The 21359-nt window shown below is 45.7% G+C and overlaps 1 protein-coding gene across 1 annotated transcript in view; it reads right to left on the bottom strand.

Moving 5' to 3' along the window:
- Window positions 1-9706: 9706 nt before the first annotated feature.
- PACRG (parkin coregulated) overlaps window positions 9707-21359 on the bottom strand; it is a 593065-nt gene continuing 581412 nt past the window's right edge. Inside the window, exon 5 of the mRNA XM_012451086.3 lies at window positions 9707-10380. Coding sequence (XP_012306509.2) covers window positions 10220-10380 — 161 coding nt within the window. The 3' untranslated portion in view covers window positions 9707-10219. The remainder of the gene's footprint in view (window positions 10381-21359) is intronic.

The following is a 21359-nucleotide window of genomic DNA, read 5'->3' on the forward strand; positions in this document are numbered from 1 at the left end:
TAAGTGATTTTCACAAAATACCTCCTTCCCAGTGCCTTGCTCCCATTTTTCAGATGGAGAAAGTGAGGCTGGAGGGTACGTGGTGGAGCTGCAATTTAGTTGGCCTCGAAGCCTAAGCAAACAGAGGGTTTTACTCTCCACCTCTCACCGGCCTCCAGACCTGATTTCAGGTTTTAGGTTGGGGTCGCATTTCTCTGCTCTCAAGGCTCGCCTAGACGCTCTGTGCGTCCACATGACACCGCCTCTTTTTCCCTCCAATCCACCATGCGCTCACAAAGCCCCTGACGTCTTCGTCTACTTGTTTTACAGCCCAGCTGTGAACAAACACTGGGATTCAGGTTTTAACTTTTTTTTAAAAAAAAACAGTACAGTATTTGCTCTTTAGTGGGACCTTTGCTCCCGGCCCCGCACGCTGGCATGGGGCTGTCAATTTCCACAGGCCTTCATGCCTCTGAGTGCCACAGCGACCACCGTGGGGAGGGCGGGCTTCCCTCTAGCAATGAACAGTGGCCTCCCTTGCTGCTGAAGAAACAGAAGCCGTCGACATGTTTGCACTGCTTTGCAGACTCCTACAGATCTTTTCCGGAGTGAAGCATTTTTCAGCGAGGACCCCTCAGCCTCTTCCGTGAGCTGTGCTGGTATTTGTCAGCTACGTGGCCTTTGCCGTGTTGGTGATGTGAGGAGCTATTGAAGAATGTCCCCGAGACTCAATCCCTTCCTTCCCAATAAAGCATTTTCCTCAATTTGGTTGTTTGTTTGGGTCATATTTGCTGAGCCCTGAATTGAAGAGAAATTCTCTAGCAGGACCTAGCCTCTCCCCTCTCCGCAAACAAAGATCCACCACATAATATTAGATTGAGACAAATATTGTCACAGTTGAGGAATGTTTTGCAGTTGGGTTCTCTCTAAACTGCAAACATTCTTTTACTATGGGGAATTCCTATGAGAGCTGTAAAAATCCTACTCATATGACATATCACCCCCTCTTGAATCAAGCCTACTGAAGGGTTATTAAAAATTTACCTTTTTGTCAATAAAGTTCTTTATGGGACATTTTTCTGGCTGCATTTTAATGTCATGTTCACTGCCCAGATGTATGAGGAAGGAGACAAAAAGGCCATTTAAAGCTCTGCTTCCAGAATGCCCCTATTATGCCTTTAATGAAATCGAGTGGCATGTGGGTTTGCGGCATGTGACATAGTTTTGGCTGTAGGTTGCTTTCACGAACCCACGGAGACTGAGACCCACAGCAGTGGAGAGAATGCTCATCCAGACGTCTTACTTCAGCGTCTGGCAAAACGAGATTCTACGTAAGTCGTTTTAGAAGCGCTGATCCCGATTCTTTGGATGTTGAGTCTCCACTAGAAAGTTTTCTTTCTGGATTAATGGAAGTGATTCATTTTTTTTAAAGTTTCAAATATGAACACGACAATTACATTGAATATTTGGAAATGCCGTGTTGAACAGTGAGACTTCTAAGCCTTTATTTTTGTTTATTTTTTCTGATAACACTTGAAGCAAAGATAATGGGTTTGTACAATATTGGTTTTTACTGGTTGACTTAAACCATATTTTCCTAAGGTACACCTATCCCTCTTGTTCTAGATTGGGGACGATGTACTTACCTTCCTGACGAGGGAAGCTGAAGCTTTCCGATGATTCCTGAAGCCCACATTAAATTAATTTCCCTGAAGAGCCCTGTTGCCTAATGGAACATCATGAGAATGGCCGGGCTCGGAAGCAGGGTCAGCAGAACCAGGCTTCTGGCTCACTGGCTTTCAGTGGAGCCTTCCGAATGGCTGGGCATTACCATCTGGTTAAAAGCCTTGGTTTGGACAACCTCATGGTGTGCCACAGTCACCGGGGACTTGTCCAAACACAGATTGACAGACTCCATCCCGAAGTTTCTGATTCAGCAGCTCTAGGGAGACCCCAAGCTCTTCTTCCCAAGCTCCCGGGGCAGGCTGAGGTTGCCGCTATCGGGAGCCCACTTTGAGAACTGCTGATCTTGGGCGTGCTGGGGCAACTCTGGTTGTCAGTGGGGTCAGGACACTGGTTCCCTTCTGTTTGGTCCCACTGAGAATGTGAATGTAAAGGGCCTTTTGAGGCCATGTGCACTGAGTCCCCTGCGGGCACATGGGATGGCAGGGGCGTGCCTGGTAGGAGTCTGCATGCTGCTGCAGCCTCAGTGATAATCCCTTAGTGTGGGGCCTGCGTGGTCCCTGGGGAACCCAGTGAGAGACTCAGAGGAGGAGGACACGGCGAGTGTGTGACACGGCGCCTGCACCAGAGCCACGCTTAGGCTGCAGCCCACGCGGAGGACGTTGGTCTTGGAACAGACAGATGGGCCCTGCCTTTCTGGGAGCTTTGGAGGATATTTAAAATACTTCTGACTTGGTTTAAACAGAATAATGAACACCTCTCTCCATGACAGCAGTATCTTCTGTGTTTCCCAAAGCCTGAGCATCTCCAGGGAATCTTGCCTTGGGCTGATAGTTCTTCTTCCCTCAAGACAACAGTACCTTTGACACAGGACACCCTCCAAAGCCCAGTCCCCCTGCCTAAGTTAGACAGGAGGTTGAGGTGCAAGGGTGCCCCTGGCCAAGTCACATGGCAGGATGGGATGCAAGGGTGCCTCTGCTTCTCTCTGCCAGGCTGGTTTGAACATGGCCGGTCTGTACCCTTTTATAAGGGCTGCTCAGTCATTTCTTCAACAAAATGTCTCTCTTTTCTGTTGTTGTGGTTGAGATGGAGTCTCACCCTATCACCCAGGCTGGAGCGCGTAGGCTGAAGTGCAGTGGCGTGATCTTGGCCCACTGCAACCTCTGCCTCCCAGGTTCAAGAGATTCTCCTGCCTCAGCCTCCTGAGTAGCTGGGACTATAGGTGCCTGCCACCACACCCAGCTAATTTTTGTATTTTTAGTAGAGATGGGTTTTCACCATGTTGGCCAGGCTGGCCTCGAACTACTGACCTCAGGTGATCCACCTACCTCGGCCTCCCAAAGTGTTGGGATTACAGGCATGAGCCACCTCGCCCAGCCTACAAATGTCTTTTGAAGGCTGACTAGGCCCAGGGCGTGCTTCCTGGCGAGGGAGATGTCATAGTGAACGGCATTCCCTGCTCTCACAGAGCTCACACCCTAGGGTAGAGACACACAATAAACAAGTGAAAAAACAGGCAGATAGGTACTGCAGTCAGACACTCGTCCAGCAAAATAAGGGGACAGAGAGTAAGAGGCATACTCCTTCTATTCACAAGGGTTGAGGAAGGCCCTTCCGAGGCAGCCACACTTACAGAGACCACAGTGAGGCCAGGGGAGGGAGGAGGCTGAGGGAGCACCGTGGAGGGCGTTCGGGCACCACTCTGTGGGGAGGATGTGCTGGGCCTGTTGGAGGAGCAGGGATGAGGCGGGCACAGCCTCTGCCCACAGAGGGGCCCCAACACTGCCAGGAAGAAACAGCTTAAAAGCCAGGGCCACATCCTTCATGCCACATGTCGCCCACAGCATAGATTTGGAATGTACACCAGCTGGGAGGCAGAGGCCACTGGAGGGTTGAGCACACGGTGGTCTGATTTGCGTTTAAAGGGTCACTGACTCCCGGTGAGGGCGGGAGGTCAGCTAGGTGAGCTGGGGACCTGGCCTAGAGTAAGGAGGAGGGGCTGTGACGCCGCCAGACACAGATCTTGAAGGTTTTGTAGACAGGATTTGCACTGGGTTGGGTGTAGACTTGAAAGGAAAGAGGACTGATCCTGGTGTTTTGGCCCCTGTGGTGACATGAGTTCTGGTCGGAGCTGGAGCCCTCTGCGTGGGGAGGGTGCGGAGGTCGGAGAGTGGCGGGAGTCAGGTGGGTCAGTGTATGTGGTGTGAGCCCTCTCTTCCGCATCCTGGTGGACATGCCCAGCGGGCACTGGGGAAGTTGGGCTGGAGGGCAAATGGGAGAATCAGCCATGCACAGACAGCGTGGGAATCCATGGGGCTAGATGGGGTCACCTGGGGAACAGAGGGGAGACCGACGCTTGAGTTGGGAGCCTGCAGTGTTTAGAGGTGAGAGAGAGGAGAGGGACCCAGGAAAGGAGACTGAGAAGGAGCCGTCTCCGTCAGCACATGCGCTCCTCCTCCGCCCGCAGCTCCCCGCCAGCGCGGCCTGTCCCCAGTGCAGGTGCCCGCAGGCTCCCAGGGCTGCTGTCACTAAGCAGGCAGAAGGTACGTTCTCTCTCCTTCTCTTAATGGAAGCACTGCTATTTCCTAGATGGGAATTAGAACATCTGAAAGTGCTCTGAAATTATCTTCAAAATACCGTGTGTGACGTGCACTTCTCTGGGTAGAGGGCACAGAGTTTCCAACAGATTCTCAAGGCAAGGCCAGGGAATATTTGCCAATAATTTTTAAATAGAAAAGAAACTAAAGTAATAAACTTTTACACTTATCAAGCACAGGAAAAGAACAAATCCTTTCACCCAGATTTAAACTTACAGAAACTTGGCAAAGTAGAAATGAACAAAGAATCCAAGTACCTTACAAATATTCCCACTGGGGAAAGCAAAAGTCAGCCTCTGTAACAGAGAAATGCAGATCGATCAATGTGCAAAGGGCGCTTCCCCCACGTATCTGTCCGTGTCGTTAACTACTGATAGGAGAATTGGGTAATTGCCAAGTTACTTGCAAGAAGAACCGAGCCATACCGGTAGTGAGATCTAAAATTAGATAACATTGTGCAGTAGTAATAGAATCGTTCCTTATTGAGGCAACCATGGAAGGAATCTTACAAACTTTCTTCTATAGCTACTACATTCTTCTTTAATATCATCACCAGCACTCGGACTGGAGAACAAACTAGGGTTTGCTAGTTAGAGCTTCTCCAAAACAAAGCTCGACTTCTGTTTTGGATTTCCATGCAGCTTTCATGCATTCACACATTTAAGACTGCAAAAGAAACAAAGATGATGGGAGATATTTTTAGAATCTGATTCAGCACCAATATGTATTTTCCTGTTGCAAAGTGCTCTTAAGCCAAGTGTACTTGTATTATTGTCTTCCTGTTGTAGGGCAGAGAGGAGGCTTATAGTTCCTTTTGTATTACAATGTCACGATTACAAATAACTATAATACAGTGGCCATTTCAAAGTGGCCTTTCCCTCCAAGCACACAGGAGACTCTCTTAGATTCCCTATGAGAGCAAAGAAATATTGACTCTGGTGCACAAAGGTAATAGAAAGTTTAAGTCACTTCAAACAGGAGATTGTTAACAGAAAGGGGTGGGTCGGGCCTCGGAAAGCTCTTCTTTCTTGGTCTGAAAAAGAATATGTGGTTTTAGGATCAGCCTAGCAAGCCCCCAGTGGACACCTGCATGGAGGAAGCGGATCCTGGAGGATGGGTACCGCCCTGATTACCTCTGCATGACTCAGACACTGCCGACCCACAGGCTGTGTGGCTACCAAGGTCCTTCCGGGCCCTGATGTCTGGTGGACATGAATCGACATGGTGTGAATGGGAACTTGGTCAAAGTCAATTTCACGTTGCTGAAAGCAAAGCCTCCTTCTATCTTGGAAGTGTCACATTTTGGACAAACTTTGATCAACGGGTACATTTCTAACGAAGGAAGCTTTCACAGAAGGAATTGTTTAGAAAGCATTTGAGGCTTTCTGACTCCATTTAAAATCCTATTGGAGAATCAAAATTTATATTTAGAAAAATATCCATGGGGCACTTCCTCAGGCATATTACTTCTTTAAAAGAAGATCCATCTTTGAGCCTCCCAGCTTTTGCTTGCAAAAGGCTCGTGATGAACATCTCAAAACAGCCAAAAGAAGTAAAAGATGCAGTGCATGTTGAAAAAGACCTAAAATTCCTTAGTTTTAGCTTCTCTAAATTAGTAGTCTGAGATGTCCCACAACCTGTACTGAAACTTTTCTAGAGATCTCATGGAGGTCAACCCTGGAAAGACTTAAGCGTTTTTTTGCTTAAGATATCTTCAGCTTTGAAAATAATATTTTCTAAGGATGTAACAATTTCACAGAGTTTTTGAACTCCATATTTTTTGAGATGGAGTTTCGCTCTGGTTGTCCAGGCTGGAGTGCAACGGCGTGGTCCAGGCTGGAGTGCAATGGCGTGATCCCAGCTTACTGCAACCTCTGCTTCCCGGGTTTAAGCAATTCTCCCACTCTGCCTCCTGAGTAGTTGGGATTATAGGCCGCAGCCACCATGCCTGGTTTATTTTTTGTGTTTTTAATAGAGACAAAGCTGGTCTTAAACTTGGCCAAGCTGGTCTTAAACTCCTAGCTTCAGGTGATCCACATGACTCAGCCTCCCAAAGTGCCGGGATTACAGGTGTTAGCCACTGCGCCTGGCCTGAACTCCATATTTTTGACTAACATTTCTCAGATAGAGTCAGGCCATTCTTCCTACCAGGGAGGATGCTGTCATGGTGAGGAGTGTGCCTATGGGGGTGACTTCCAGGAGGTTGTGTGGGCTGCAGATCCTGGCATCTGTCTCCCTTGGACCTGTTGGGGGCCAGAGACCACCCACCCCAGTCGATGGGGGCTCAGCAGACATCACAGCCTGGCTCTCCTAGGGGACCACACAGTGACGGAGCGCCTGTTTTCTCCAGGCACTTGGCCGGCTGCTTCCACAGGCACCTCCTCCCACGCTCCTGGGTATGCGGCCGTGGGCCTCGCTGAACGCCAGACAAACACGCATGTATGTGACGCTTGGAACAAACCTGCAGGGTCAACATCACAGACCCCATTTTTGGGTGAGGGAGTTGAGTTTTAGAGCATTAACGTCATTTGCCCAAGGTCACAAGACAGCTACTCGGTGGTGTAAAGATACTTCAAACGCAGTTCTGCTGGGCTCCCACTCCTGCACTGAACCACCATGCCACAGTATCTATCATCATGACCTCGCAGTGACCTGGGGAGAGAGGCTGGCCTGCAGGTGAGGAAAACTAAGGGACTTGCCCCAGCCGTCCAGCTCCCGAGTGACAGGCCCAGCCTCGCCACCCAGCTCCTCTGACCCTGGTGTCCGAGGTCTCATCCCTTGCCTCCCCCTTAACTGACTCAACACCTGAATGGTGTCTTCGAGTAAATAGAACAGTCATAAGCAGACGGACAATTTCCCTGGTCTAACACTCAGTCCTCCATATTTCCGGCTTCCCATCATTCTGTTCCTTTTGCTCTCTTTGAAGGGCGGTTTCAGTGTATAAACCTGGCAGGTGGAAAAAGCCGCTGTCTTGCTCAGAGGCCTGAAACCTGCTGACATTTCCTCCTTCTCTGTTGGGTTACTCAGAAATTACTTGGCTGGAGACCTGGGCATTATTTTAGAAGGAGGACTCGGGTGGACCGACCAGCAGAAAAAGCAGCCTTTTCTAATTCTATTAAAACAACAAAAATGTGGGTTTGGGGGTTTTACTTTGCCTTTTAATTTCCAGAGAACATGGCACTATCTATATAGTTATTTCGGGCTTTTGCAAAATTATCTTCTTTTCCCAAGAGACTCCCCATTGCCACGTAAGCAGCAGCGTATTATCTGAGGAGTTTTCAAATGCATATCACTCTGCCTGCGTGGACATTGGTAGTCTTCTGTACGTTGTTCTTCTTTGAAATAAAAGTTCTACAGGTATCAGAAACTCTAGTAGCACTTTACGTAGGTTACCCCTTGTAACTCTTCAGCAGGCAGGGGGCATCACCACTTGGCAGCCGAGGAGGTGTGAGGTTCAGAGATGTTAAATATCTTGCTCAAGGCAGCAGAGCAAATAAGTGACAGAACTAGTCAATGAGCCTGATTTTTTTTTCCCTTTTTTTTTGAGACGGAGTCTCGCTCTGTCACCCAGGCTGGTGTGCAATGGCGCAATCTCGGCTCACTGCAACCTCTACCTCCTGGGTTCAAGCGATTCTCCTGCCTCAGCCTCCCGAGCAGCTGGGATTACAGGCGCCTGCCACCAGGCCTGGCTAATTTTTGTATTTTTAGTAGACACTGGGTTTCACCATGTTGGCTAGGCTGGTCTCCATCTCCTGACCTCAGGTGATCTGCCTGCCTTGGCCTCCCAAAGTGCTGGGATTACAAGTGTGAGCCACCGTGCCTGGCCAAAGCCTGATGTTTTAATTCCAAAATTAGGGCTCTTGGCTAAGTGGCCGGGTCTTCCTGTTCCTACCAAGCAGTTTTCATGAGCGTAACGAAGAGTGAGCGGCCAGGGCTGCTTCTGTGTGTCCCAACAGAGCCGGGTCAGAGCCTTTCCAGTGCCAGTTTTTGAAGATGCCAGCAAGCCATGGTCCTAACTAATAACCTTATGGACTTTGGCGTTCCCTTTGATTGTATCATTGATGCCAGCTGATGGATGCAATTGAATTTCATAGTTTGGAGAGTAACCTGCCTTAATCTGTGGATGTCTGCTTCTAACTGTGCCTTTACTGAATATCGTGCGTCGAAGTCAGTTTGCCTCTCCCTTTACCCTAGAAAATGCCTACAGAGACAGGACGGCCACGCCTTAGATGCTAGGTTTCACAGGCTGAGACAGTAATGAGGGGAAAAGAACAATGAGCTGGTTTTCAAAACTGGTGTTTGCCTTTAGAAACTTTTGCCTGAGATAGTGAGGCTGGCGCTTAGTGCGTGGAGAAACAACAGTTCATTTCTTCACTTTTATGCAGAAATTGCACTTTGCTACAGGAAAGAGATACTTTAGGCTATGTATTTCTAACCAGTGACAGCATTTCTCAGGTGTGCAGAGTCAGTGTTCCGTCTTGATGAAGCTTTCTGGGCTAAGTTTCAAATGCCCGAAGCTCCCGCTCTGATGTGCCTGAAGAGCCTTGATCCAGGGCTGACTGTCTTACAGTTAGTTGCTCTTCTCTTTGGGCACCTTTTTTCTTTTTCAATTGAATGAAAATGTGTGTGTCTTTTGTCTTTTTTTTTTTTTGAGATGGAGTTTCACTCTTTGTTGCCCAGGCTGGAGTGCAGTGGCATGATCTCTGCTCTGCAACCTCCGTCTCCCGGGTTCAAGCGATTCTCTTGTCTCAGCCTCCTGAGTAGTTGGGATTATAGGCACCCACCATCGTGCCCAGCTTTTTTTTTTTTTTTTTTTTTTAATTTTTAGTAGAGACGGGGTTTCACCATGTTGGCCAGGATGGTCTCTATCTCTTGACCTCGTGATCCGCCCGCCTTGGCCTCCCAAAGTGCTGGGATTACAGGCGTGAGCCACCATGCCTGGCCTTTTGCCTTTCCTTTTTGGTCTCAATAAAACCCCACGGTTAGAAGCAGACATCCACAGATTAAGGCAGGTTACCACCACTGCGTGGTGCTACGAGAAGTCATCCAACCAGTGAGAGGAAGCAAAGAAGAAGAGTTGCCAAGGAAAAATTCTGATCTGTTTCAAGGGGCAATCATTCAGATACATAGAAGTCATTTTCAAAAATAATTAAAAGCCCTAAACAGACTGCTGGATAACATTTTGTCAATAACCCACCAGGTCCTGAGAGGCAGTGTGCCATACGGTGGAGAGACGAGGATTCAAGCTAGCTTTTGTTTTTTTTTCAAACATGTTTGCAAAGTGACATTTCACACGTAACCTTGACCCCGTCCTCTCCCCAGTCTTCCCCTACCTGCATCCAAATATAAACTGAAAAGCTCCCGAAGCCCAGATCACTAGCAGGCTAGGAGCATTAATTACAATTGTAGCCCAGGTTATAACGGGCTGCAAAAATTTCCTGCTGTAATTGGAATATAGATTCAACAGTTTTATTGGATGTCGAAGCACATTATTCCGCACAGCTGCTAGAGAGGCACTGCTGAACTGCTGCTTTTCTTCCATGACAAACACCTATTAAGCAGTCAGCATAAACCCTTCCCTTACGAACTCTGACATCACCCTCAGGGCAGGCACATACAGAACAGCAATTGCTGAACTGCGTATGAAAATTATAGTTTATTGTCTATACAACTGAAGGTTTAACTCGGACTCCTGCTTCTGTCGGAGCTGTATAAAGAAGCAATTCTTCTCATAGAACAAATAAGCACAGTACACTATTGTAATTGAAGAAACAGGCACTATTTATGTATTGGAAAGCCTTGCTCTCAATAGGGCTACCAGTCCAGTGGCCCATAAGCCACTATTTTAGCAGCTGTAGAAAAGAGAGCTGTGGAAGTCACAAGGAATGAGATGCTAAGAGCAGCAGAGACAGAGGATCCCAACACCAACGGGAGGCTTCGAGTCCCAGCTGCTGCCACTGTTAGTTCAGCAGGCATGACTCGTAGGTTGGGATCACGTACTTAATGTTGATGAAGGCATATTCTCCTCCGTAGCGCTCAAAGGCCTCCAGCGTCTCCTGGATCAAGTCACCGACGTTCTCCCTCCTCTGCTGGCCGTAGTCAATGCCGTCTCCCGAGTTCACTGGTGCATGCAGACACACAAAGAGGCCAGTTATTTCTCTGCAATTTCCCGAAAAGTCCTACACAGTCTAGGCAATTTATCTGAATGCTTATTAGGAGACACAAACATGCAACATTTTTACATGATTTTGTGGAGTTTTAAAAGCAGACAACTATATAAAAACACCAAGTCCCAGATTGGAGCTGGTGAAAAATAATCTAAAATAAAGGCATAACAGAGTAAACAAAAGTGAGTGAATCACAGTTACAAGACAGATGCCAAGTTACGGACTCTCTTTCTTGATTTATTATATACAGAGTGTTCTCTTGGGCCTTGAGTTTTCCACACTCACAGCACGGCATAGTTAGAAGGAACGATCTATTGTGAGCTCAGGCTGTTTGCTTGTGCGATTTAAAATGGATCTGCTTTGGAATGTGGCTGAGCCCAACCCTGCATCTCTGCTGCTTTTGAATACATGGCAAACTCTTTCTCCCGAGTCCCAGTGATCCAAGTGTTCAGTTCCCTGAAATCATTTGGCTCATTCCAGTGGGACAGGAGGAAGCGCTTCTCCTCCCCTGGCTGCTCCCGAGTGACCACTCAGTGCTGGGATGACAGCTATTTGTCAGTCAGGGCTTTGTGGGGAGTTAGTGCCACTGCTAGTTTCGGAGTCCCCAAGTCTAGGGAGTCAGAGTCTGGAAGCGACCACTTCAGCTGCCTCTCAGGTGGCACGAGGGAAGCAATTCCTACTGTGGCCTTCCAAGGCCAGAGACCTATGGCCGAGAGCCTCTAGACCACAAACTCAATCTCAAATCACTCGGAAAAGAGATATGCAATTGCACCCAAGCTGGAGGAACTGCCAAGCGTGAGGGAGCCTGACAGAAATGGGGCCCCTTAGCTTCCATTCTGCGCGGACACGTTCCACATTGTTTTCTTTTCTTTTCTCTCTTTTTTTAAAACTCTTATTTGGAAATTTAGGAGAAATGGCAAAATGGCAATAACAGTACTTCAGATTCTTTACTTATCCCTGTATTTATTTATTTATTTAACTTTTATTTTAAGTTCAGGGGTACAAGTGAAGGTTTGTTGCGTAAGTAAACTTGTGCCATGGGGGTTTCTTGTACAGATGATTTCGTCACCCCAGTATCAAGCTAGTGTGTCCCTGTAACACTTATGTGAAAGTGAGAACCGCCATCATGACTGGACTTAAAACATTGTCAACTGGAATAACATTCTTCGTTGACTGTAAGGAAACCATTATACTTAAGATTGTCCAATTCTCTCTTGCACCAATGAGCTGCAGGATGTTGGAGCATAAAGGGGGTTGGACTATTTAAAGAATTTTGGCAGAAAGTCAGATTCAAAAAAAAATCTGGACACTTCAGCTTTTAGAAAAGTAGGCATTGGTGAAGAGGAAAGAGAGAGCTGAGAAATAACACAGCTACCAGGAGAGCCTTTCCTCACTAAAAGGCAGGAGGAAGGAAACAGAACAAGAAGTTTTAAGAAGAGAAATGGGAGCTACAAAGGAAGAAGAGGTGTGAGGAGGAAGGAGAAGACAAGGATTCCAGCAGCCTGATCATCCGCACTGTTTCCTAGCGACAGTCATCACGTGCCCTGTTGAGTCCACTCCCAGACGTCCAAGGCCTTCAGCGACATTTATTCTCCCAGGAAGCAAGTCATGAGTGCGCCCTGCCTTATCTATGGTGGGAGGAAAGCCCACGAGGTGGGTTGGGAGGACCCAATAGGACGAGGGCGACAGCTCAGGCCCAGAGGGTGCCTCGGGGCCAGGGACCTTCAGTGCAACTTGAAAAAGTGCATTTCTCCAGAGAAAGGATTCTATTTATTTATATTTCAAGTGTAGACCCACAATATTTATCTTGTTCGAATGTGAAAATAATCGAGGGAAAAATGGTGTTTCCAACCTTTTATCCTTCCTTAGTTATTTAAGACATTTAAAAAAGATTTAGTAATGGTTCAGACCAGAATAAATATAACAATTACAGTCCTACACAGCATAGATAAGCAGTTCTTTTGCTTGATTTTTCCAGAAACTTATTAGAGAAATATCACTGTCTTCTGTGATATACATAAAATAAATTGCTATCCTTATTTGTTTCTTCTGGCGAGGGTGAAGGCAGGCAGATATATTACTAATTTTCAGAAAAAAAAACAAATTTCCAGTCACACAACTGTAGCACGTCATTTATTCATAATAAATGAGCCTAAAATGGTTCACACAGCCATTGCGATTAGGTGGGTTTTTCCTTCCTCATCGTACGTGTCTTTGTGCTGTCACAGGGAAAGCTGGATTTAAATTTATTTAAAGTTTTATCATGTCACATATTCAAATATATGGAATAAAATTATATGTATATATGAATGACAGAGAGAAACAGAGAGAGAGAGGCCGGATACAGTGACTCATGCCTGTAATCCCAGCACTTTGGGAGGCTGAGGTGGGAGGATTATTTGAGACCAGGAGTTTGAGACCAGTCTGAGCAACACAAGACCCCACCTCTATAAAAGAAATTTAGAAATTAGCTGGGTATGGTGGTATGGGCCTGTAGTCTCAGCTACTCGAGAGGCTGAGGTGGGAGGATCACTTGAGCCCAGGTGGTTGAGGCTGCAGTGAGCCATGATCGTGCCACTGCACTCCAGCCTGGGTGAAGAGTGAGACTCTGTCTCAAAAACAAACAAACAGACAGACAAAACAAAAATAATATACCAGATTAACAAGAGATAAGATTTTTAAAGCAAAGGGTTCTTGCCCTATTGTTTTTGAGCAAAACAACCATACGATTTCTTTAAAAACAAACATGTAAGCAGACATACATTTGAAGTCCATCAGCTTTTCTGTTATTGATTGATTGATTGATTGATTGATTGAGACAGGACCTCACTCTGTTGCCCAGGCTGGAGTGCAGTGGCACAGTCTCGGCTCACTGCAACCTCTGCCTCCCAGGTTCAAGCGATTCTCCTGCCTCAGCCTCCCAAGTAGCTGGGATTACAGGCACACACCACCACACCTGGCTAATTTTTGTATTTTTTAGTAGAGATGGGGTTTCACCACGTTGGCCAGGCTGGTCTTGAACTCCTGACCTTGTGATCCACCCACCTCAGCCTCCTAAAATGCTGGGATGTAATCCCAAGCGTGAGCAACCCTGCTCAGCCTTCTGTTTTTCTTTCTTAAGATTGACTCGGTGCTCTGAGGTGTGAGCTCGTGCAGGCGGAATGGCTGCCCGGGGGCGATGAAGCCCTGGGCCTCTGCGGGGAGCCTCCCACCAAGGGCTTGAGCTGGACTGAGAGAGGAGGAGGAAGCTTGTGTCGGGAGGACGTGTTGTTGATGTTTGTTTCAGGTATAAAGAAAAGATGTGAAGGAAGAAGATAGGCAGGATGAAAAGCAAAGGGGATTCAGACGCAGCAGGGGAGGTCAGCAGCAGAGAACGCGCTTTTTAGGAACAACTTCAGCTTCCCAGGGTTCCAACCAAAGCAGGGACGAATGTCCCCTCAGAGCCCGGCTCATCTTTGTATGCCTCTTCCCCCCCAAATTATAGCTGATAAACTCCTCCGAAGCGTGAAAGAGTGGGCCTAGGGAGAAGGTGGCGTGGGCTGTGTTTGCGCACAAACCCCTGGAGGACAGATAGAAAAAGACCGTCGTGATGATGCTGAGTTGCAGCGGCTGTAATCAAGTTCCTTATGGACGAAGATACATACATTAGTCACTCATAAATGGTGCCTTTTGTTGGCGTATTACTCAGAAGGTCAAGAACTGAATAGAACAGGGGACAGACATATTTTCCCGATGGAGGGAAAGGGCTGGAAGGTCTGCGCACAATGGAAAGCTTAAGGCACCTGCTTTTCCACTGCCCCGGAAGGCAGCGATGACAAGCGGCACTTTATCTCATGTTCTCACTTTTTAAAAAATGTTTGCCCGTAGGAGTGAGTAAACTATGTAGCTATTTTGTTCTTCCACAGTGTACAACCTCAAACGATAAAAGAACAAAACACAATAGAGTTGCTTATTCAAAAAGTGAGTTGGAGTTGGAATCTTTTGTGGTTGCAGAAGGCCTATCATTGGGGTAGAAAAAGACCAGAAAAGGAGCACTGCCCTTACTTTCCACGCTGAAACGACGACCCTGCACGGTTTAGGGTCAAACTGTGTTGAGAAGCAGGTGCGTCCTTGAGGCCTCCATTTCAAGCCTGCTCTAGTGTCAGTGTTTTGAGAGCCTGACATTGAGGTGATTAGTTTGAACTCACCATTTTAAATACACATGACACTGTTGAAAAATATGTTTGTGAGAATAGGATATTTAAAAAAAAATAAACCTCAAACAGTTATTTACAATTGTCAATTCCAATTTGGAAAATGACATTTCAACTTAGAAAGCAAGGAGTGGGTTTTATGTCTGGCAACTAGAAAATATACATGGATGATGGAAAAGGTATGTTTTATTTATAATCAAACAAACAGGATGAAAGCAATGATTTAAGCCAGATTTGGTGCTTCTGAAAGGGGGATGTGCAGGCAGCGTAGAAGGAGGGATCTAATTTCTGTTCTTGGTGATCGCTGCACACAGGGGCATGCGACCTACTGCCTGAAAGTTGTTCTTGGTTAAGATTTATTTTCAGTGCAATCATTCCTTTGAATATTGATGTTTTTGGTTATGCAAGCAGTTTGTTTAAGCATGAATGATACATACACTCATTTTTCATCTAAACCTCCTTCAACTGTCCCCACTGGATGCTTTCTCTTTCTAGATGCCATTTTGTTCAGAACTAGGACACACGTGGCTATCCCGGTCTCTGGTCTCTTATCGAGTGATGGCCTCCTCCTGATGTGAGAACTCAGCTTGGGCTGTACACCATGTCACCGAGGTCCACCACCATGGGGAGTTGCACCTGACACATTGACATTTCACAGAGATATCCGCTACTCCATGGACACGGACCAGCGAGAGACTTGGCTCACGTAGGATTCTGATGATGTATCTTCCATTTCAATTCTAGACTGTGTGCAAACTTCATTCTTTCTTTGACTTTCTTTAGTTATGACTATCACAGGAGAAAGGAAAAAAATCGAAGGTGAAGGGAGCAAAGCGTTGAAAGGAAGGACAGCTTTGGTGACCAGAGAGAGGTCATCCCACATGCCAGGAAGTGCACTGAGGCCTTGCTCCTCTGTCCTGAAGAACGCCATCGGTCATGACAGCAGCTGCAGCTCCCTCCCAGGCTGTCCTCTCTGTAGACTAAGCATCTACTCCGCGCTATAGGGCAATGTGACACAAAAAAGTCCCTTGCCTTCTGGGAAGCTTGCCATCTGGCTGAGGAAACCTAATTAGCCATGCTTCCTATAGAATGCAGGGTCACTTTCTCCTCCACAGAAGTACGTCTGGGCCCATGCACCCCACTCCTTTCAGAGCCTCCACATGCGGTGTGTCTCCCGGGGTGCTATGCTTGCCACTGGCCCCATGTCTTGAGCGAACTCTGCAGGGTTTGCTGTAGTCAGACACTCGGGGATCCTAGATACACAGAAAGCAGGAGGACAACGCGTGACAGCCACCGTGAGGCTCAATGAGAGTTTAACTCAAATTTGGACTTTTCTCACTCTTATGCTTTTGGGGCAACACTCTTAAATGGTGAATACATAGCCATTATATGAACAGTAACACGCAAAGGAGTTATTTGGAAATGAAAGCCTTATTGAAGGCGCTGGAAAATAAAACAAATACATGCTTCCTTCAGATTGCTCACTCAACATGCCTGAAGTGCCATTCATTTGATACCAAACAGATGAAGTCATTTATGGACTTTATCTATACTTTTTTGTAAAGGCTAAGAAAATGCTAAACAGGCACGATTTCAGGAAGGAAGCCCTTCTGGTAATTTTGAGAATGTCCTAGCTGAAGCGGCAGCGGCACACTCTCAAAGGAACAGCAAGACCACACTGGGGACGGCAGAGTTGTTGGGTCCACGGGAGGAGGGTCGCAGCCCCACACGCTGTCCTGCCTGAGATGACTGAAGAGCTGGAGGCTGTCAGAAGGCAATGGACCAGACATTCTCCAAGGAAACACTAACTTGGAAAACTCCATTAAAATCCACCAGAGTGGATCAGGAAATGGTTAAGCGGTGACTGAGGGGATGATAAAATTATCATCAGCAATCTTTCCTCACACTAAATACCTGCTTTCGGCAGCTTGAATTTTATGATGCAACTCGCCATGCTCAGTAACAAAAATGGTTTGTGTTACCTCCTAGGTACCCAATAGCTACACTAGAAATGACTGTAGGAATCAGCAGCTCTCTCAGACAAATCCACGATGAGTACCTTTATAGAACAATGTTCACCCTAGCCACAGGCAGCGCGAGACGTTGACTCAGGCAAGCTGACTCTCTGCACGTCCAAGGCTGAATGACAGCCATAAAACCAAGGCTCTGAAATAAATAGCTGCGGAGGCATCGTGGTTCAGCTGCACCGCCACTGGTCTAGGGTATTCTCTGGCCGTTGGTGTGTGGAGCATTTGCTGTCTGGAGTAGCCACTTTGCATACATGGCACTTGAATGTGAACCCAGGCCAGATCGAAGCTCTTTCAGTACCCAGCATCCATTGGATTCAGTACCCAGCATCCATCGGAATCAAGCTGACTGCAGAAATCGCCTTGCCATATATTCCCCACTGGGGCCAGGTCATCTCGCTCAAGCAACACTGAGTGGATTTTTTAAAAAAATGCTGGCAGAATAAATCAAGTAGTTTCTTTCTGGACCAGAAAAGGCATATTTTTGATTCTCAAATGCTAAGCTAAAAAAATTCAGGAGCTTTAATGCCCAAGTGAAAGGATTGTCACCTGTTAAGACCTGTAACCTTTGACGTCATCAGTCACAGCTAAAGCTGCCTTTCTTCTGATTGGGTTGCAGTGATGTCATCCGCTGTGGTGAGAGAGAAAGTGAGCCCTGGGGCCTGGCTCAGGTCTTGGCAGGTATGTGCAGGTGGAACCCAGTGCATATATTATTATCATGTTTCTTGATGATGCTAAACCGGCACAGATTTTCTGTTGGATGATTCTGAATACATTTTCCTTTTTTTTTCTTTTTTTGTTGTTTTTTGGAGATGGAGTTTCACTCTGTCACACAGGCTGGAGTGTAGTGGTGCAATCTTGGCTCACTGTAGCCTCTGCCTCCCAGGTTCAAGTGATTCTCCTGCCTCAGCTTCCCAAGTAGCTGGAATTACAGGTGTGCCACGATGCCCAGCTAATTTTTGTATTTTTAGTAGAGACGTTCTTTTGCCATGTTGACCAGGCTGGTCTTGAACTCCTGGCCTCAAGTGATCTGCCCACCTTGGCCTCCCAAAGTACTGGGATTACAGGCGTGAACCACCATGCCCGGCCAAATTTTCCCTTTGTGTTTCTTGGATTTAGCAGTTCAAAGATGGAGATGACCAGAACAGTAACTTCCTGTGTGTATTTACTGACTTTTAAAGCAGACATCTCAATTTTAGTGAAATAAAACTAAAAATTTTCAAAAGAAATTTATTCAACAGATATTACTAAAAAGAAGGATGTCATTAAAAATAACTCATAATAATATGAGTTTAGAAATGGTTGCTTTTGAGTTTTTTATTTTTTTTAAATTTGAGACAGAGTCTCGCTCTGTTGCCAGGCTGGAGTGCAGTGGTGCGATTTCGGCTCACTGCAATCTCCAACTCCCTGGTTCAAGTGATTCTCCTACCTTAGCCTCCTGAGTAGCTAGGATTACAGGCGCCTGCCACCACGTCCAGCTAATTTTTTTTTTTTTGTATATTTAGTAGAGACGGGGTTTCACCATGTTGGCCAGGATGGTCTTGATCTCATGATCTCATGATCTACTCACCTTGGCCTCCCAAAGTGCTGGGATTATAGGTGTTTTTTTTTAGACGGAGTCTCGCTCTTGTTACCCAGGCTGGATGAATTTTTTTAAAATATGAATGAAGAAAAGAGAAAAGGAAGGCTACAGATATATTTTATCTTTTAAGATATTTTCTTTTTTTTTTTTTTTTTTTGAGATGGAGTTTCACTCGTTACCCAGGCTGGAGTGCAATGGCGTGATCTTGGCTCACCGCAACCTCCGCCTCCTGGGTTCAGGCAATTCTCCTGCCTCAGCCTCCTGAGTAGCTGGGACTACAGGCGTGCACCACCATGCCCAGCTAATTTTTTGTATTTTTAGTAGAGATGGGGTTTCACCGTGTTGACCAGGATGGTCTCGATCTCTTGACCTCGTGATCTACTCTCCTCGGCCTCCCAAAGTTCTGGGATTACAGGCGTGAGCCACCGTGCCCGGCCTATCTTTTAAGATATTTATGGTTTCAATACCTGGATTAAATTGTCAACATTCGTTTTGCCAGAAATGTGTGTGTTTGAGATTAGCTTGGACCGAATTTACTATATAGAAATAGCTTTACCTGTTTTAGAGTAAGAGTCTTCTCCCATAAAGTTTGGATAACTACAGGGAAACAGCTATGAATTCCAATCTGGTCTTTTCTGGAGGTGAAGGAGTGAGAAAGAAAAGAAAGAGGCGGGGAAACCTAGGACAACATTTTTTTTTTTTTTTTTTTTGACAATGAGTAAGAGAAGAGCCTTTTGGGGAGAAGCTGTGAGGTTATCTGCTTTTAGAATCCCAAAGAAATGCTTCTTTCACTCTTTTTTTTTTTTTTTAGCTTTGCTATGTTACTTTGAGGGGACTCATCTTTTCTCCTCCTTAACCATAATGTGTGTTGCCCCATTTGGAATCCTGGGCGTTTCTGCGTCGGGGCCACGCTTAGCCACTGCTTCCTTGGCTGACTTCATGTCCTCTTGGAAACCGAAAGTTCTCACATTCCCTTAAATATGACCTCACAATGGATATTCCAAAGTCTTGGTTCATGGGTGTATGAATCAAAGTTGCAATAGTTTTTCAACCAAAACTTACAATGACCACAGCATCTGGCATGCTGGAGATGCCCAGGGGCTTAACCACTTCAAATCTTCTCAGATCTTATTGACATTAATGAAATTCACAAGATTTCTTTCCTCTGAAGATAAAAGCTTTGAAGCAGGCCCTGGATTCCCAGCTGGATGTCTCGTTCTCTTTCTATCTTCTTGACACCGAAGCTGGGTCACTGAAGCACTAGGCTACTAAGCCATCCTATATCCAAAAGCTCAAGGAAACGTCTTCATCTCCTGAATGGGGTCATTGGTCACTTGAAGATATCATGAATCTTGGACTAACAGTCAATCAATATCTAAATTTCCCTCAGATAGACAATGACAATTTCTAAACAACTGTTGTTGTCCAACTGCAAAGTAGATTCATTTCTCTGTGAAATGTACAATAACAATTGGATCATACTGATACAGTGAAAAGAATCCTGGACTTCAAGGCAAATAGCCTGAGATATAATTTTCAATAACTTAGTGGCCACAACGTTCAACAACTCCCTAGCTATTTAACTAGGGGCAGGTTATTTAATTTCTCTGAACCTGAGTTACTACCTCTGAATAAAAACTGAAACTTGGATGGTCTCTGGTTCCTATTCATCTAACATTCCTTCTTATAATATCACAACATAACTTTGGAATAAGCATTAGAAATGACAGTTATTCAATGGATGCCCGTATTTCAACAGAAAAGATGATCACAGAGCAACTATGTAATTCTTCAAAGTACGTCGCAAACCTCATAAGCTTCAAAATCAGGTGTCAAGTTATAAGAAAACCTGAAAAGACGAAATGTTTATGTAATGAATGCTAGTTAAGAAAGGGCACACTGTGCAAAACTCATGTTTTTTATTGACACCCTACATCAAATGCTATTACATTCTGCTATTTCAGTAAGTCTCTATAGCTTTTAAAGACCAAGTATATGGGTTAATTTCTTTTTTACATACCAATTTCCAATGATTTGGTCAGGACTGCAAAATGCAAGCTAGGGTCTTCTCTGATTAATGACTATTTTGACCCAAAAGTTATTCTGAGAAAAATAGATGGGTCCATCAGTGTATCCCTCTACTGGATAATTATAACAATAGATTCAGTCATCATTGAATTAAGCTGAATTCAAGCTTGTGAAGTAAAAGCTCATCTTTTTTCTTATTGGCCAACGTGATTCAATGAACAATTGCTTCAAAAAAGGAACAGAGGGTTAAGTCCAGCTGTCTCTGTTATATCTACTTCCCGCTGTCTTATCTCATATTAGTAATGATAACAACAACAAATAATGCCATTTACAAAGATTAGGTCATTTAAAACTAAGAATAGCCCTATGAGCTAAATACTATTATTGGTCCTCTTCACAGGGGAGAAAATTGAGGTTTTGAGAGGTGAGAAAACTTAGCGAAATGATGTAAGCCGTAAGTGATACTGGGATCCTGAAAAAGAGAAATCAAAGGAAGAATCTACTGAAGTGCAAGAAATTATGGTGGGAAGGTTCAGAAAGAGAGGTCCAAGCATCACATGTCATCATAGCGAGAGCAGGAGGTAGCAGAGCATTTGCTCCCTAAAGAAGAACTTTAGCCCCGTGTCATCCGCAGAGAGGTCAGGTGAGGGAGTGATGGGAGATACTATCGCCGCTGCAACCAACTGGGTAGCGCTTCCGAGGGCAGCCGACTGCTCATCGTGTGCTCGTTTTTTATGATATAGACTATTATGCTATCTTTACTTCATTACAGGTCCTTAAGATAATATCATTCACAGAGATATAGGCAGGATGACAAAAATCAAGGCCGATGGATTTCAAGGACTTTTCTTTCAGTGCCATAAACACATGGTCAGGATGGGGAAAGTCTAGGATCAATTTCACATTTCATCCCCCCATTTTTATGGGCATTTATTATGATTTATTTTTAGTCTGGTAGATACGAGTTACACAGCGTTCTAGATGAGGAAATTATAAGGCTTTAATTATATAAGATAGACGAACGGGCTGGGCGTGACTGCCCAGGGACATCATCGCTACTTAGCAGACGGATGCCTGGTGTCAGGGTGAAAAGGTAAAAAGAA

The sequence above is a fragment of the Aotus nancymaae genome, unplaced genomic scaffold (genome assembly GCF_030222135.1).
Source record: "Aotus nancymaae isolate 86718 unplaced genomic scaffold, 86718_ANA_hifiasm-v0.15.2.pri h1tg000040l, whole genome shotgun sequence".
Classification (NCBI taxonomy): Eukaryota; Metazoa; Chordata; class Mammalia; order Primates; family Aotidae; genus Aotus; species Aotus nancymaae.